The 18,323-nt window shown below is 40.5% G+C and overlaps 1 protein-coding gene across 1 annotated transcript in view; it reads left to right on the plus strand.

Moving 5' to 3' along the window:
* The window catches only part of rgs7a (regulator of G protein signaling 7a), a 123,920-nt gene that overhangs the window by 782 nt on the left and 104,815 nt on the right, over window positions 1-18,323 (plus strand). Inside the window, exon 2 of the mRNA XM_064934172.1 lies at window positions 298-413. Coding sequence (XP_064790244.1) covers window positions 336-413 — 78 coding nt within the window. The 5' untranslated portion in view covers window positions 298-335. The remainder of the gene's footprint in view (window positions 1-297; window positions 414-18,323) is intronic.

The following is an 18,323-nucleotide window of genomic DNA, read 5'->3' on the forward strand; positions in this document are numbered from 1 at the left end:
AAGGTGGAATACTGAAGGAATTAATAATGACAGAAGACATCACTGTAATTACTACAATTTGTACTAAAATGAACCAGCCATAACATGTTGTTAATACATCAATTAGTTGATCACCATTAACATTTCTACCATGTTAGCCTATGATTAAAAACAGACTCACAACTGATAGGTTATTTAAATGTGCATATAGCCATGCAAAGGAGAGAGTTGCATTGGGCATTTGTTTTGTTTTGTGTGGATTCTTCTATAATGTATCCATGTTATAATGTTCTCCACTGTCCAATCTCTCTGCTTCAGCACCTGATCATTGCTGACTCTGTTCACCCTTCTGGATCATGGCACAGACCAACAGCGTGGGGCAGGGGAGCAATGGAGTAGCCGATGAATCGCCGAACATGATTGTATACAGAAAGGTAAGATGTGCAGAACAGTGCTTAACCCTTTACACTCGTGGGAATTGGCCTTATATGAAATAGGCAAAACTGAAATGTTTCTTACAGAAGAAGTATGAAATGCATAAACATGGTAGCAAATGAAAGGGAACAGTGTGTATATTATGGGAAAATTATTAGACCAAAGGGAGAGCACAACAGTTGACCTGACCATGACTGAATCCAAACATTGCACTGTTGATTTTGTGTGCATTTTACATTTATTGTACTTTTTGTTGAATTTGTTGATATCTGAAAATATTCTGGATACATTCAGTAACAAGATAAGAATATTCCGGGAAAATATGGGGTAGGTGCAACAAGACAAAACAATTAAAAGGGTTTGCGTGAGCGGACTAACTGGTGTCTCCAAGTGAACACAGTTCCTAAGTAATTTCAATGCACTTTTATGCCTCAAAGAAGAGTGTTCAACTATAAGGTGCTTTTTTGAGCTCTCCTAGCTGTGCTGTTGAGGAACTAGAGGAAGCACACTTGAAGTTGTTTTGTTTGAAACACAACACTGGATCCACACCATCAAACAATTACTGCTGTTGTTTACGAAGTCCAAAAACCGTCCATTATAAATTGTAATCTGGATCAGGTGGGCATCATTTGAAAGCTTGTTCTATTGCCAACATGACTAGCTAAATTACACAATTCAATATTGCAGTGTTAGGCTTTCACAATGCAATTCAGGGAAACCAATCATAATTTCTGTGTGCATAGAAAGGAGTTGTTCGTCCAAATTGCTTTACAATAGACAAACACAGCAACCCAGTGTATGACGCCATGTCATCTTGTAACTGTATATCAAACATAGTGATCATAAAGATTGACACTCTGTATGACATACATTTTATGCCATGGAAATGTAAAGTGTACATTTTTTCCCCCCGTTTTCTTCCCAATTGTTTAGTAGCTACTATCTTGTCTCCCGTCGCTACAACTCCCGTACGGGCTCAGGAGAGACGAAGGTTGAAAGTCACGCGTCCTCCGATACACAACCCAACCAAACCACACTGCTTCTTAACACAGCAAGCATTCCAACCCGGAAGCCAGCCGCACCAATGTGTTGGAGGAAACACAGTGTACCTGGCAACCTTGGTTGGCGCATACTGCACTCGGCCTGCCACAGCAGTCACTGGTGAGACAAGGATATCCCTACCAGCCAACCCCTCCCTAATCCAGACGACGCTAGGGCAATTGTGCGTCGCCCCACGGACCTCCCGGTTGCGTCCGGTTACGACAGAGCCTGGGCGCGAACCCAGAGTCTCTGGTGGCAGCGCAGGAACTGCAGTACAGCGACCTTAACCACTGCGCCACCCGGGAGGTCTAAAGGTGTATTTATTATAATCCTCAACGTCTCCTCTTCGAAAATATATAGTCCTCTTAATTTACAGTATTTCCCTCACTCAGACAACAACAAAATTTGCAAAAGTTGCCCAATTAGGAGAAGGGACAGGGGCAACGTCTTGTCGCACAAGGTGCTCAAGTTCAGAATGTCTGTCAGTCAAAACCCACACTGTGAGGCGCAGAGACAGGGCTCTGACATCATGTATAGCTTGTTACTGTACAGACACTGCATTCCAATATAGGTGTGTATCAGTGCCCAAATCAGCCATTTTCAACCTGTATACATACAGGTACGAGTGTAAAGGGTTAAATTGGGTGAAAACCCATTCAACCTCAGTGCACTGTACTTTAGTAGTGACACCTTTATAGGTTGATACAAATTCAATGCTTAAGGATACACATGTAGAACTAAAAGACTTTGACTGTACTGGAATTATGTCCTTGATTTGGTGTTGTAGCGTGAGCTAGCTATGTGTGCTTCGAATGAGCGTGTGACAGGGGTGTCACCGGGTGCACAGTTGCAAACATGCATAGACAGACACTTGTGCTTGCATGCCGACACACTCAGGTCACATGCTCTGGTTTGTTCTAGTTGCTCTGGTTCTATATGTATGACATTCAGCCATTTTGAACCAATTGAGTTACATATTTTGGAGCAAAAGAAAGGAAATTGCATTAGAATGTCTAGTATGTTGTCAATGCAGTATTTCTTTAGATTCAGCTGTGGAATCTAGTCCATCAATGCAACTCCCCCCTGAGAAAGATACATGTATTGATGTGTTGTCAATATATCTTCTTACTGGAATATATTCTTACCTCAAGCTTCAAAATAGCTTGAAAAACGTAATGTAAAGTAATGAGCCCTTTCCCAACAATGCAATGTAAAAAATTTAGAAAATTTGGCAGAAAAAAAATAGAAAAACAAACAGTAACACAACAAAAGAACAATAACGAGACTATATACATGGAGTAGGTGCAGGGGTATGAGGTAGTTGAGGTAATTGAGGTACTATGTACATGTAGGTAGTGGTATAAGTGACTAGGCAATCAGGATAGATAATAAACAGAGTAGCTGCAGCGTATGTGAAGAGTGTGAAAGAGTGTCTATTTGTGAGTGTGTGTGTGTTTTGTGTGTGTGAGCATATGTAGTGTGTGGGAGTGTCAGTGTTGTATGTGTGAGTAAAGTCCAGTGAGTGTGCATAGAGCCGGTGCAAAGAGTCAGTGCAAATAGTCAGGGTAGCCATTTGAGTAACTGTTGAGCCGTCTTATGGCTTGGGGTTAGAAGTTGTTCAAGAGTCTTTTGGTCCCAGACTTGGCTCTCTGGTACCGCATGCTGTGGGTAGCAGAGGGAACAGTCTATGACTTGTGTGTAGGGCTGACCCCAATTAGTCAACTGGTCGATTGTTTGGTCGTTAGGCTGTTGGTCGACCGAGATTGTTTTAGTCGAGCAGTAACAAATATGCAGTTGAAGTCGGAAGTTTACATACACCTTAGCCAAATACATTTAAACTTAGTTTTTCACAATTCCTGACATTTAATCCTAATAAAAAATCCCTGTTTTAGGTCAGTTGGGATCGCCACTTTATTTTAAGAATGTGAAATTTCAGAATAATATAGTAGAGAGAATGATATATTTCAGCTTTTATTTCTTCCATCACATTCCCAGTGGGACAAAAGTTTACATACACTCAATAAGTATTTGGTAGCATTGCCTTTAAATTGTTTGACTTGGTTCAAACGTTTTGGGTAGCCTTCCACAAGCTTCCCACAATACGTTGGGTGAATTTTGGCCCTTTCCTCCTGACAGACATGGTGTAACTGAGTTAGGTTTGTAGGCCTCCTTACTCGCACACACATTTTCAGTTCTGCCCACAAATGTTCTATGGGATTGAGGTCAGGGCTTTGTGATGGCTACTCCAATAGCTTGACTTTGTTGTCCGTAAGCCATTTTGCCACAACTTTGTAAGTATGCTTGGGGTCATTGTCCATTTGGAAGACCCATTTTTGACCAAGCTTTAACTTCCTGACTAATGTCTTGAGATGTTGATTCAATATATCCACATCATTTTCCTACCTCATGATGCCATCTATTTTGAAGTGCACCAGTCCCTCCTGCAGCAAAGCACCCCCACAACATGATGCTGCCACCCCCGTACTTCACGGTTCGGATGGTGTTCTTTGGCTTGCAAGCTTCCCCCTTGTTCCTCCAAACATAACGATGGTCATTATGGCCACATTTCTGTTTGACCACATTTCTCCAAAAAGTACAATCTTTGTCCCTATGTGCAGTTGCAAACCATAGTCTGGCTTTTTTTAATGTTGGTTTGGAGCAGTGGCTTCTTCATTGCTGAGTGGCCTTTCAGTTTATGTCGATAAAGGACTCGTTTTTACTGTGGATATACTTTTGTACCTGTTTCTTCCAGCATCTTCACAAGGTCCTTTGCTATTGTTCTGGGATTGATTTGCACTTCTCGCACCTAAGTACTTTCATCTCTAGGAGACAGACCGTGTCTACTTCCTGAGCGGTATGACGGCTGAGTGGTCCCAATGTGTTTATACTTGCATACTATTGTTTGTACAGATGAACATGGTACCTTCAGGGGTTTGGAAATTGCTCCCAAGGATGAACCAGACTTGTGGAGGTCTACTATTTTTTTCTGAGGTCTTGGCTGATGTCTTTTGATTTTCCCATGATGTCAAGCAAAGAGGCACTGAGTTTGAAGGTAGGCCTTGAAATACATCCACAGGTACACCTCCAATTGACTCAAATTATGTCAATTAGCCTATCAGAAGCTTTTCAAGTCATGACATAATTTTCTGGAATTCTCCAAGTTGTTTAAGGGGGCAGTCAGTGTGTGTAAACTTCTGACCCACTGGAATTGTGATACAGTGAATGATAAGTTAAATAATCTGTGAACTAATCCATTGCGGAGACTAATAGCAATTGCATAGCCTCCAGGGGCATGCAGAGGCCAAATCAAGCTCCATACTGCATCACCATGTGCCTCCCAAATGTTTAACAATGCAGAGGGCTCTGTATATCTCCGCATTGACATGATTGGTTGACGGTAGTTGGGGACGGTACATCCTATAGAAAACACAAACTCACTTCCTTGACAACAGCTCTGTACTGCCCCGCGAAGTGCAAGAAGTATGAATGCCCTGATTTCATCGTAAATGCTGGATTGCCAATGCAGATCGGATTGACCATGCGCCCAGATGCACAATGCACTTCTCTCCAGAATGTGCTCTCTCTCGCGCAAATTTGTGCACATTCATTGTTTCATAACTTCATTGTGTGAATTGTTTGTGTTTGATTGTTGGTGTATGTCAATTCCCCATTACAGTATCAGTAGTACATTTACCGTTAATTCCTATAATTTATCATCTACAATGTTTGTTACTTTGGTTATGGTAATTTCAGTTAATGCATTCAATATTATTATTATTGTAGTCTTCCCATTATCATTGCTGGAGTGGACATTGTGTGCAGAGTTCACAACCTATGCTATGCTTGTGAGAAACAAGTTTTAGTTTAAATCCATTCCATTTTGGAGTTTTGTCAATTTAGTCACTGTCTTTTGTTTGGAGCGCTGTCAATGTTTAGTCAGGACATGGACACATAGAAGTAGGCCTATAGGCTCCCTGGCCTGCTCGCAAATATAGGCATATCAATGTGCCCATTTGGGGACCTGACAGTATTTCTGATTGGCTTAACGCACCACCACTAAATACCTGTGGAGCTTCTCAAAGTAAAATGTTTTCTTAACCTCAAACAGCAAACAAACAGAGTCTGTTTTTACTTCCATTAAGAATTACAATAGTTCCTCAATGTATTTGAAAAATCTTTCCAGCTCTCTCCCTTTCGACAACCACTCAGCGTGAAAGGGAAAAATGTCATGCTCTGATCCAGTGGAAACGTCATAAAATAGGCCTACCTGATTACTTCTTATCTGTGTTTGATTTGGACTGAAATATAGTGAATTCGGGAAAGTATTCAGACCCCTTGACATTTTCCACATTTTGTTACGTTAGTCTTTTTCTAGAATTTATTAAATTAATTTTTTCCCTCATCAATCTACACACAATACCCCATAATGACAAAGCGAAAATAGGTTTTTAGAAATGTTTGAAAATGTAATACATTTTTTTAAATGAAATATCTTATTTACATAAGTATTCAAACCATTTGCTATGACACTCAAAATTGAGCTAAAGTGCATTCTGTTTCCATTGATCATCCTTGAGATGTTTCTACAACTTGATTGGCGTCAACTTGTGGTAAATTCAATTGATTGGAAATGATTTGGGAATGCACACACCTGTCTATATAAGGTCCACAGTTGACAGTGCATGTCAGAGCAAAAACCAAGCCATGAGGTCGAAGGAATTGTCCGCAGAGCCCCGAGACAGGATTGTGTTGAGGCACAGATCTGGGGAAGGGAACCAAAAATCTCTACAGCATTGAAGGTCCCCAAGAAAACGATTGCTTCCATCCTTCTTAAATGGAAGAAGTTTGGAACCACCAAGACTCTTCCTAGAGTTGAGCCATATGGGGAGAATAGCCTTGGTCAGGGAACCTGATGTTCACTCACACAGAGCTCCAGAGTTCCTCTGTGGAGATGGGAGAACCTTCCAGAAGGACAACCATCTCTACATCACTCCACCAATCAGGCTTTTATGGTACAGTGGCAAGACGGAAGTCACTCCTCAGTAAAAGGCATAAGGCACCTAAAGGACTTTCAGAACATGAGAAACAAGATTCTCTGATTAAATCAATATTGAACTCTTTGGCCTGATTGTCAAGCGTCACATCTGGAAGACACATGGCACCATCCCTATGGTGAAGCATGGTGGTGGCAGCATCATGCTGTGGGGATGTTTTTCAATGACAGGGACTGGGAGACTAGTCAGGATCGAGGGAAAGATGAATGGGGCAAAGTACAGAGAGGTCCTTGATGAAAACCTGCTCCAGAGCAGTCAGGACCTCAGACTGGGGTGAAGGTTTACCTTCCAACAGGACAATGACCCTAAGCACACAGCCAAGACAATGCAGAAGTGCCTTCGGGACAAGTCTCTAAATGTCCTTGAGTGGCCCAGCCAGTGCCCGGATTAGAACCCTATCGAACATCTCTGGAGAAACCTGAAAATAGCTGAGCAGCAACTCTCCCCATCCAACCTGACAGAGCTTGAGAGGATCTGCAGAGAAGAATGGGAGAAACCCCCAAATACTGGTGTGTCAAGCTTGTCGCGTCATACCCAAGAAGACTACAGGCTGTCAAAGGTGCTTCAACAAAGTATTGAGTAAAGGGTCCGAATACTTACATGTAAATGTGATATTTCAGTTTTTTAGACATTTTATGATATTTTCAAAAATGTCTCAACACCTGTTTTTGCTTTGTCATTATGAGGTATTGTGTTTAGATTGATGAGGTGATAAAAACGATTTAATACATTTTAGAATAAGGCTGTAACATAACAAAATGTGGAAAAAGTCAAGGGGTCGTAATACTTTCCGAATGCACTGTACATACATATAAATACACTGCTCAAAAAAATAAAGGGAACACTTAAACAACACAATGTAACTCCAAGTCAATCACACTTCTGTGAAATCAAACTGTCCACTGAGGAAGCAACACTGATTGACAATAAATTTCACATGCTGTTGTGCAAATGGAATAGACAACAGGTGGAAATTATAGGCAATTAGCAAGACACTCCCAATGGTGACCATAGACCACTTCTCAGTTCCTATGCTTCCTGGATGATGTTTTGGTCACTTTTGAATGCTGGTGGTGCTTTCACTCTAGTGGTAGCATGAGACGGAGTCTACAACCCACACAAGTGGCTCAGGTAGGGCAGCTCACCCAGGATGGTACATCAATGCGAGCTGTGGCAAGAAGGTTTGTTGTGTCTGTCAGCGTAGTGTCCAGAGCATGGAGGCGCTACCAAGAGACAGTACATCAGGAGACGTGGAGGAGGCCGTAGGAGGGCAACAACCCAGCAGCATGACCGCTATGTGTCTGCTCAAACGGTCAGAAACAGACTCCATGAAGGTGGTATGAGGGCCCGACGTCCACAGGTGGGGGTTGTGCTTACAGCCCAACACCGTGCAGGACGTTTAGAATTTGCCAGAGAACACCAAGATTGGCAAATTCACCACTGGCGCCCTGTGCTCTTCACAGATGAAAGCAGGTTCACACTGAGCACTTGACAGACGTGACAGAGTCTGGAGACGCCGTGGAGAATGTTCTGCTGCCTGCAACATCCTCCAGCATGACCGGTTTGGCGGTGGGTCAGGTGTGGGGTGGCATTTCTTTGGGGGGCCGCACAGCCCTCCATGTGCTCGCCAGAGGTATCCTGACTGCCATTTAGGTACCGAGATGAGATCCTCAGACCCCTTATGAGACCATATGCTGTTGCGGTTGGCCCTGGGTTCCTCCTAATGCAAGACAATGCTAGACCTCATGTGGCTGGAGTGTGTCAGCAGTTCCTGCAAGAGGAAGGCGTTGATGCTATGGCCTGGGCCGTCCGTTCCCCAGACCTGAATCCAATTGAGCACATCTGGGACATCATGTCTCGCTCCATCCACAGACTGTCCAGGAGTTGGCGGATGCTTTAGTCCAGGTCTGGGAGGAGATCCCTCAGGAGACCATCCGCCACCTCATCAGGAGCATGCCCAGGCGTTGGAGGGAGGTCATACAGGCACGTATAGGCCACACACACTACTGAGCCTCATTTAGACTTGTTTTAAGGACATTACATCAAAGTTGGATCAGCCTGTAGTGTGGTTTTCCACTTTAATTTTGAGTGTGACTCCAAATCCAGACCTCCATGGGTTGATAAATTTGATTTCCATTGATAATTTTTGTGTAATTTTGTTGTCAGCACATTCAACTATGTAAAGAAAAAAGTATTTAATAAAAATATTTAATTCATTATTTTTAAAATATGTTTTCCTTCATTATTTTCCACTAACCTCCCCACTCCTCCCCTAATTGGAGTAAACGAATGAACAACAACACTTAGGCTTCTTCTTCCAGCTTATACACACTATATACATTTTACGGAGACAATCTATTTTTACATTAGTTATATATTTTTTGTTTTTAGTCCTGTCCTTCCTCTACCCTCAACCTCTACTTATGGGTATTATTTATTCCATCTTTCCATAGAAACACTTCACTTTTGAAAACTGTCACTGCTGTGAGCTGTCAGTACAGAGGGCTCAGTCTGATGTGTGGGTGAACCTTTATCATTAATAAACCAGTTCTGAAGACATCTAAATTGTGGTGGCTGAACCTTATCCTCTGGCACCTATAGCTCTCTTGTGCCCGTTCTGCATGGTCCTCCTGGATCAGCTGTTTAGTATTTTTCAAAGTGTCTCCTTTCATGCTGTAGCTAGTGAAAAACAATGGTACAGTACTTTTATATCCTCCTCCTACAGCTGCCTCCTACTCCACTGGAAGAGAATGGCATTCAACGTTGGACTGTTTGAAAAGTAGGGAAAACATTAAAGGTTAGAGAGTTGGGTTGGTATATTTCAACAGATTTGTTATTCTACATTTGTTTCAGCCGGAGTGTGGGAGGGACATTTTGTTACTTATTTGATTAAACAAAGGAAGCAGTGTGGAGTAACAGTAACAAAGACTCCCAGGCAGAAAATCGTAGCATCCTCTAAGAGCATTCCTATTGATTCGTGGTCTTTTTGGCTACTCAATTACACATATGATGTCTCTTCCTTCCTCCCACTATTGATCTCAAACCCTTTTTAATCACTTAATGATTGGTCATGGGATATAATAATGTAAAAATGCAATTATACAAAATATTTCATCCTGTGCAGTTCTGGCCAATTGTTTAAGTACAAATCTCTGATCTCCTTTTTGTCTTTTTATATCAACATTTAGCCCACACACCTCAGGCTTCCACACATCTCATCCTCACGACTATGAAATTGAACCTTCATTTTCATCAGGGTAGAAAATTGGTATGGTAATGTGAATAAATGAGTAGCGTCTGTAAAATAAATGTCCAAGCAACCTCCTTACACTTGGCTTCGATATCAATGTATTATCAGATCTATTTCTGTTCTATGACTGTGATCTTTCCTGATCTCATATACTTTTCCATTCGGTCACTTCTTGACCACATGTGGCCATTGCACAGCCAGGAAATACTGGATGACCCACATCTGAAGACATTTCTAAGAGAGCTAACTCAAATTAGAAAAGTACTGTGGAGTGTGTTTGGGTGAACTGATGACCCAAGTGCTTTCACATGGACATGTATTGGTAGTCTGGCCCTCAATAGGAAGGAATATTTTCAAGTGGCAAAGATGCACTTACTTTCATGTGCAATGACTTTTATGAGTAAGCTTGGTAAGCTCTACAATGTTGTCAGAGATCCTCAAAGTTCAGAAAACCCAACTAGTCACTATTCTCATAATTCCTTACGTAATCCATTCCTTGCACAATATTTGCACAATCATGCCATTTCTCAGTTGTTTGAATTCCCTTTTTCAAAATGTATTGTAGGCCATCGTCAAATTCCTTTCCTGCAAAGAGTTTCATGAGATATTGGTCTCTGCTCACTAGGCATCAAATAAAGATACACTTTCTGATAGTGAATGGCAGTTTTACAGGGACTCCATTGGGAGTAACACTCCATATCCTCTCTCAGCTCTAGTTGTTTACCTCCAATGAAAATGGATGGAAAGGGGGTAGAGGTGCTGACCTGATTACTGGGGAGCTGTGGGCAGCTTTTCCTTCACACACATATGAATAGCATGCACTGTGATTACCTGATTTATTGACAGTACTCTTGGATGACACTGATGTTAATTTGTATAGAATATCCCACATGAAAAAAATACTACCTTTTACTATAGAATTCTGTAGTAAACTGCAGTATACTTATGGAAAAGGTCCATGGAGTTGGTGGAATCGCCCTTTAATTCATGGCAACTTACGCAGCTGGACCAGAGCACTTTAATTAGGTCAGGCGGGAATGTCCGACAGATCTCAACTCATTAAAAGGAGGAAATCACCACCGCCCAACCTTACGGCTTTCTCTCCCTTAACTCCTTCTAATCCAGACATTGTGTGCATCCATGAATCAAGTAAATATACCACTTTGTGGTTAAATTAATTTCTGCCTCAGTCTCCTCCATTCTTCTCAGTCACCTGACCCGTGACCATCTGTTCACCTTCACTATTGTCAGTCATCTTACCTGTCTGGCTACACACACAGAGATCCCAATAATCTTTCAATACTGTAGAATACTATACTACACACTGTAGTATCCCTTGATCATGTCTACTACTTGCTATAGAATTGTGTAGTATATTGTAGAATACATAAAAATACTACATTATAAACTGGGTGGTTCGAGCCCTCAATGCTGATTGGGTGACAGCCGTGGTATATCAGACCATGGGTATTACAAACATGTATTTTTACTGCTCTAAATATGTTGGTAACCAGTTTATAATAGCAATAAGGCACCTCTGGGTTTGTGGTAGATGGCCAATATACCACGGCTAAGGGCTGTATAAGCACTCTGCGTTGCGTCATGCATAAGAACAGCCCTTAACCGTGGTATATTGGCCCCATATTACCACACTCCCTCGGGCCTGATTGCTTATGTATACTACAGACCACTAAAACACTACAGTAAATACTACAGTAATGTCCGCAAAAACACTACAGTAATTGCTACAGTATATTATACTACAGTATTTCATTTGCATATACCCTGCCCATTATCCTCCCCCATATCTCAATTTGTGCCACCCATAAGTGAGAAACCTACAGTCGTGGCCAAAAGTGCATCTGCTAATATGGCCTGCACGCACAGTGAGGCGAAGACTTTTGGAGAATGGCCTGGTGTCAAGAAGGTCAGCAAAGAAGCCACTTCAGGGACAGACTGATATTCTGCAAAAGGTACAGGGACTGCTGAGGACTGGGGTAAAGTCATTTTCTCTGATGAATCACCTTTCCGATTGTTTGGGGCATCCGGTAAAAGCTTGTCCGGAGAAGACAAGGTGAAAGCTACCATCATTCCTGTGTCATGCCAACAGTAAACATCCTGAGACCATTCATTTGTGGGGTTGCTTCTCAGCCAAGGGAGTGGGCTCACTCACAATTTTGCCTAAGAACACAGCCATGGATAAAGAATGGTACCAACACATTCTCAGAGAGCAACTTCTCCCATCCATCCAGTAACAGTTTGGTGATGAACATGGCCTTTTCCAGTATGATGGAGCACCTTGCCATAAGGCAAAAGTGAAAACTTAGTGGCTCGGTGAACAAAACATTGATATTTTGGGTCCATGGCCAGGAAACTCCCCAGACCTTAATCCCATTGTGAACTTGTGGTCAATCCTCAAGAGGCGGGTGGACAAACAAAACCCCACAAATTCTGACAAACTCCAAGCATTGATTATGCAAGAATTGGCTGCTATCAGTCAGGACGTAGCCCAGAAGTTAATTGACAGCATGCCAGGGCGGATTGCAGAGGTCTTGAAAAAGATGGGTCAACACTGCAAATATTGACTCTTTGCATCAACTTCATGTAATTGTCAATTAAAGCTTTTGACACTTATGAAATGCTTGTAATTATACTTCAGTATTCCATAGTAACATCTGACAAAAATATCTAGAGACACTGAAGCAGAAAACTTTGTGGATATTAATATTTGTGTCATTCCCAAAACTTTTGGCCATGACTGTACATATCAAGTATTATAGACGTCACGATAGGTGTTAGTTAAAGTGAGTTTTTCCCCTCCTAATTTCTCTGTCAATACTACATATTACAGAACGGTTGAGAACCTAATTGGTCATCAGATAACTAGTGAGCAGATTGCGGCGTCTTCTTGCTGGAAGGATGGATAGATATGTTGCATTCTCCCATAGCGATTGTCTAAGAAGACATTTAATAAATTCCACAAAATTGTCCACAGTGACACCCAAATGACAGAGAACGATTACATATAAGAAGTGCTTTCCATTTGAATATCTGAGAATGGTGTTGTTGATGTAATAAAAAAAATATTTTCTTTGAGAATTACATGTAGCTTAACAGGCTAATATAGGCAGATCATAGACTCATTCAAAGGGAGAATTGCTGCATGTCCTCAATGGAAATCTATATGTTCTATGTACCGAGCGGTGATGCAAAACTGAAACCTAGCCACACTCGTATCTAAGCAACAGTAGCTAGTGACACAAGGTTTTTAGCTAGATAGCCAATGTTATATCCCAAAAACATTGACGCTCAATATATTTTTGTCCTCAGCCATATCTAAGCCATATTCAAAATGTAATTCAAGCCAGTTCAAAGACTCTAACCCTAACCCTACATTATTGAAATTGAATCTGTTCCGTTTGTTGACGTTGTAACGTTAGTTGATAGCTAGCTAGTATGCTAGCCATTCTCTTTTTTTATTTTTTATTTTTATTATACACACAACAAATATACAAATAAGAGTACATAAACCTAACAGATGGGTATCACACATCAAGATTCGTTTTCAATTTGTTAAATACTTTGGTGCGTATTGCTTTTTTTGTTTTTACATTTACTGATCATTTCAGAATAATATTTAAATTATATATTTGTTCTCTGCCCACTTCATTTTATGGACAAAGAATATTCCATGAAAGATAAACAAATTAACAATGACAGTTAAATCAGGGTCCATATCATTTGGATCAAAATTAAACAGAAATTCAGAGTCTTCCAAATTAATATGAATAGTCATTTCTTTTAAAGTAAAATATTCTAACTCAATAATTGTTTAACCCAAATAATGTTGTTGTCAAACCAGTTCTGGAAAAATTAAGACTTGTTTTTGTATTTTATGTCTTTATTATTCCAGATTGTATACCTATGTGGGGAAACATAGTGTTTGTACATGAGGTTCCAATTTAGAAGTACTTGTTTATGAAAGTTTGCAAGCTTAGTAGGGATTTTACCCATATCTAAATTGCATTAGAGTAAGAATTCTAGACCACCAATCTGTTGGAATATTATATTAGGGATGATATTCCAAATGCAATCCTTATTTCTTAAATAGTTTTGTATCCATTTAACTTTTCATATTATATTAGAGGTTTTACAATCCAGAGCATTTAACCCTCCCTCACTTTGGGTGCTACATATTCCCGCTTTTCTTAAATAATGAGGTTAATTCCTCCATATGAAGTTAAATAATTTAGTATCAACCATTTTAGTTACTGGCAGAGGAACATCCAAGGCAAGAGAGGTATAAACTAATCTGGACAGACCTTCGGATTTTGATAAAAGTACATGTCCAGATAAAGAAAGATCTCTTAATAACCAGGAGTTAAATTTCTTTCCAAATTTCCCTACAATAGGAGAGAAATGTAAGTAGACCTTTTCTTTCAGATCTTTGATATCTTTAATACCAAGATATGTGATCACATCTTTTACATGGATGTCACATACTGAGTTGAAGTCACATCTTGTCAACGCAAAACAAATCACATGTCCTAATATTCAGAGATGAACCTGATACATGTGTGAAGGCATTAATACACTCAATAGCTTTCCTGACTTCATTATGATCTTTAAAAAAAATGCTGGTGTCGTCAGCCAATTGTGAACATTTTATCTCTTTGTCTTGTATCTGAATACCCCCAAAACGATTCTTATTTATATGAAGTGCCATAACTTGTGTGACCAATAAAAATAAGAAAGGAAATATTGGGCATTCTTGTTTAATTCCACGTCTAATGTCGAATCTTTGAAGTTCCCATGGGATAATTTAACAGAGCTGTTACTATTATTGTAAAATGTCTTAATTACACTTTGAAAATATTGACCAAAACCACAAAATTGAAGTCTCAAAAATAAAATAATGTTCAACTGTATCAAATGCCTTGTAAAAGTCTACTTATAAAATAAAGCTTCCATAACATTATATGTCTACCCTTCATAAAACCAGACTGGGTATCATCAATGATTTGGTCAAGACCTTTTTTAAGTCTTTCTGCAAAGATGGATGCAAGTAGCTTTATGTCATTGTTCATTAATGTGATTGGTCTCCAATTTTCTAACATCATATAATCTTTGTTTGGCCTGGGTTTTTACAGAAATTAGGCCTTGTGTCATAGAAACAGGCAGGACCCCTAAATCAATTGCCTCCTTAAAAACGCATATAAATTCAATAATATTCTCCTGAAAATATTTACAGAATTCACTGATAATGCCATCATTCCCTGGAGATTTGTTGTCTTTTAACTTGCTGATACATTTTTTTATTTAATTGATAGAAATAATTTCATCACAAGACTTTTGGAAGCCTTTGCCAGAGTCTAGAAAGGCAGATACAGTGCCTTGCGAAAGTATTCGGCCCCCTTGAACTTTGCGACCTTTTGCCACATTTCAGGCTTCAAACATAAAGATATAAAACTGTATTTTTGTGTGAAGAATCAACAACAAGTGGGACACAATCATGAAGTGGAACGACATTTATTGGATATTTCAAACTTTTTTAACAAATCAAAAACTGAAAAATTGGGCGTGCAAAATTATTCAGCCCCCTTAAGTTAATACTTTGTAGCGCCAACTTTTGCTGCGATTACAGCTGTAAGTCGCTTGGGGTATGTCTCTATCAGTTTTGCACATCGAGAGACTGACATTTTTTCCCATTCCTCCTTGCAAAACAGCTCGAGCTCAGTGAGGTTGTGAACAGCATTTGTGAACAGCAGTCTTCAGTTCTTTCCACAGATTCTCGATTGGATTCAGGTCTGGACTTTGACTTGGCCATTCTAACACCTGGATATGTTTGTTTTTGAACCATTCCATTGTAGATTTTGCTTTATGTTTTGGATCATTGTCTTGTTGGAAGACAAATCACCGTCCCAGTCTCAGGTCTTTTGCAGACTCCATCAGGTTTTCTTCCAGAATGGTCCTGTATTTGGCTCCATCCATCTTCCCATCAATTTTAACCATCTTCCCTTTCCCTGCTGAAGAAAAGCAGGCCCAAACCATGATGCTGCCACCACCATGTTTGACAGTGGGAATGGGGTGTTCAGGGTGATGGGCTGTGTTGCTTTTACGCCAAACATAACGTTTTGCATTGTTGCCAAAAAGTTCAATTTTGGTTTCATCTGAGCAGAGCACCTTCTTCCGCATGTTTGGTGTGTCTCCCAGGTGGCTTGTGGCAAACTTTAAACAACACTTTTTATGGATATCTTTAAGAAATGGCTTTCTTCTTGCCACTCTTCCATAAAGGCCAGATTTGTGCAATATACGACTGATTGTTGTCCTATGGACAGAGTCTCCCACCTCAGCTGTAGATCTCTGCAGTTCATCCAGAGTGATCATGGGCCTCTTGGCTGCATCTCTGATCAGTCTTCTCCTTGTATGAGCTGAAAGTTTAGAGGGACGGCCAGGTCTTGGTAGATTTGCAGTGGTTTGATACTCCTTCCATTTCAATATTAACGCTTGCACAGTGCTCCTTGGGATGTTTAAAGTTTGGGAAATCTTTTTGTATCCAAATCCAGCTTTAAACTTCTTCACAACAGTATCTCGGACCTGCCTGGTGTGTTCCTTGTTTTTCATGATGCTCTCTGCGCTTTTAACGGACCTCTGAGACTATCACAGTGCAGGTGCATTTATACGGAGACTTGATTACACACAGGTGGATTGTATTTATCATCATTAGTCATTTAGGTCAACATTGGATCATTCAGAGATCCTCACTGAACTTCTGGAGAGAGTTTGCTGCACTGAAAGTAAAGGGGCTGAATAATTTTGCACGCCCAATTTTTCAGTTTTTGATTTGTTTGAAATATCCAATAAATGTCGTTCCACTTCATGATTGTGTCCCACTTGTTGTTGATTCTTCACAAAAAATAAAGTTTTATATCTTTATGTTTGAAGCCTGAAATGTGGCAAAAGTTCGCAAAGTTCAAGGGGGCCGAATACTTTCGCAAGGCACTGTAGCTGGAATTAGCTTAGCTCATCATAATTAGTACAACCTTCAAAAAAATATTTTACACACATATTATATGCCATTACAATCTATGCAAGAATCGGAATGCATGATTTATCACCGGGACTTGAAAAACATGTGAATAAAACAGTAAATATATCAATATTTACCACACAAAATATTCTCTGATAGTGATTTATTGATACAAATGGTGCGTGCAGGCAGTCAATCACATCACCTCTCACTCCCTCTCGCTGAGCAATTTAGTGTTGTTGTTTATGTATGTAGCTAGTGAGCTACGATGTAGCATTAGCAATGTCTTATAAAAGGAGACAACTCGGAAATTCTGAAGATTTAAAAAAATTCCGACAATGAGTTTGAAAGTCAGGAATCAGATTCTGACAGTGACAGTGAGGAGCTGCCCCCCCCCCAGCCATTGAGAACCCTGAATCTGAAGACCCCTTGTCCACTGACAAAGTCCCAGTTCCCTTTGAAGATACTGGTGCTGATGGAGGCAGACCGACAGTGGATGAAGTACAGGAGTTCTGTGGTAGCTGGAAGGCTGCCAGCCATTTCACCCCTCCTGACCCTGCTGTTTGCTTTGATGAGTCCCAGTCTGGAGTGCCATTCCCCTTGCCATTTCCATCTGAGGCTGAGTGCTTTAAGTTGTTTCTGACAGAGGAGCTGGTGGGAGACATATCAGAGACCAATCGTTATGCTTTGGAGTTACAGGAGAAGAGAGAGCCAGGAGTTGGGGGGAAACTCGCTAAATGGGTGACAACCACGATTAGTGAAATGTATACCTTCCTGGTGACAGTCCTTCTCATGGGAATAGTAAAGAATAACTCCCTAAGAGAATACTGGAGCACAGATCCTATGTTTGCAACTCCCTTCTTTGCCACCCTCTTTTCCCAAGACTGCTTCCTAGTTCTGCTGCAATGACTGCATTTCATCAACAATGCTACTGCCATCATAAATGATCCGTTATTCAAAATAAGAAATGTTAACAACTGGCAGGAAAGTGGCATGACAAACGAGACATCCATGTCCTCTCCACTGTCCATGCAGCAACCATGTCGGCCACAGGGAAGGTGGACCACCTGACGAGAGAAAGAAAAATTAAACCGTGTGCTTGACTATAACCTCAAAATGGGGACAGTGGATAAGGCGGATATGATAAACAGCTTTGTGGAATGCACTCAGAAAACCACCAAGTGGTATAAGAAGATATTTTTCAATTTTTCCAGGGTAGCTTCAAAATACAACAAGCCAATACTTCTCTGACGCAATTAGCATTGTTTTACAGAGCTAAAAGAAGAATGTAGCTAGCTATATAAGCACAATTAAATATACCATATACCAATATACCAAATATACCATAAAAGTTATGAAAAGAGTAATGTTACCTCGCGTGTCCGCGGTTATAAGGAATATAAACAAATAAATGATGCTCCATACACACAGTGAGCTACAGTAAAAACGGTATAACACGACATACAGAAACTATTATAATGTAATAAGGTGCTTATTTTGATAGAAACACTGTCTGGATTTGAGCCTGGGTGTC

The sequence above is a fragment of the Oncorhynchus masou genome, chromosome 24 (genome assembly GCF_036934945.1).
Source record: "Oncorhynchus masou masou isolate Uvic2021 chromosome 24, UVic_Omas_1.1, whole genome shotgun sequence".
Classification (NCBI taxonomy): Eukaryota; Metazoa; Chordata; class Actinopteri; order Salmoniformes; family Salmonidae; genus Oncorhynchus; species Oncorhynchus masou.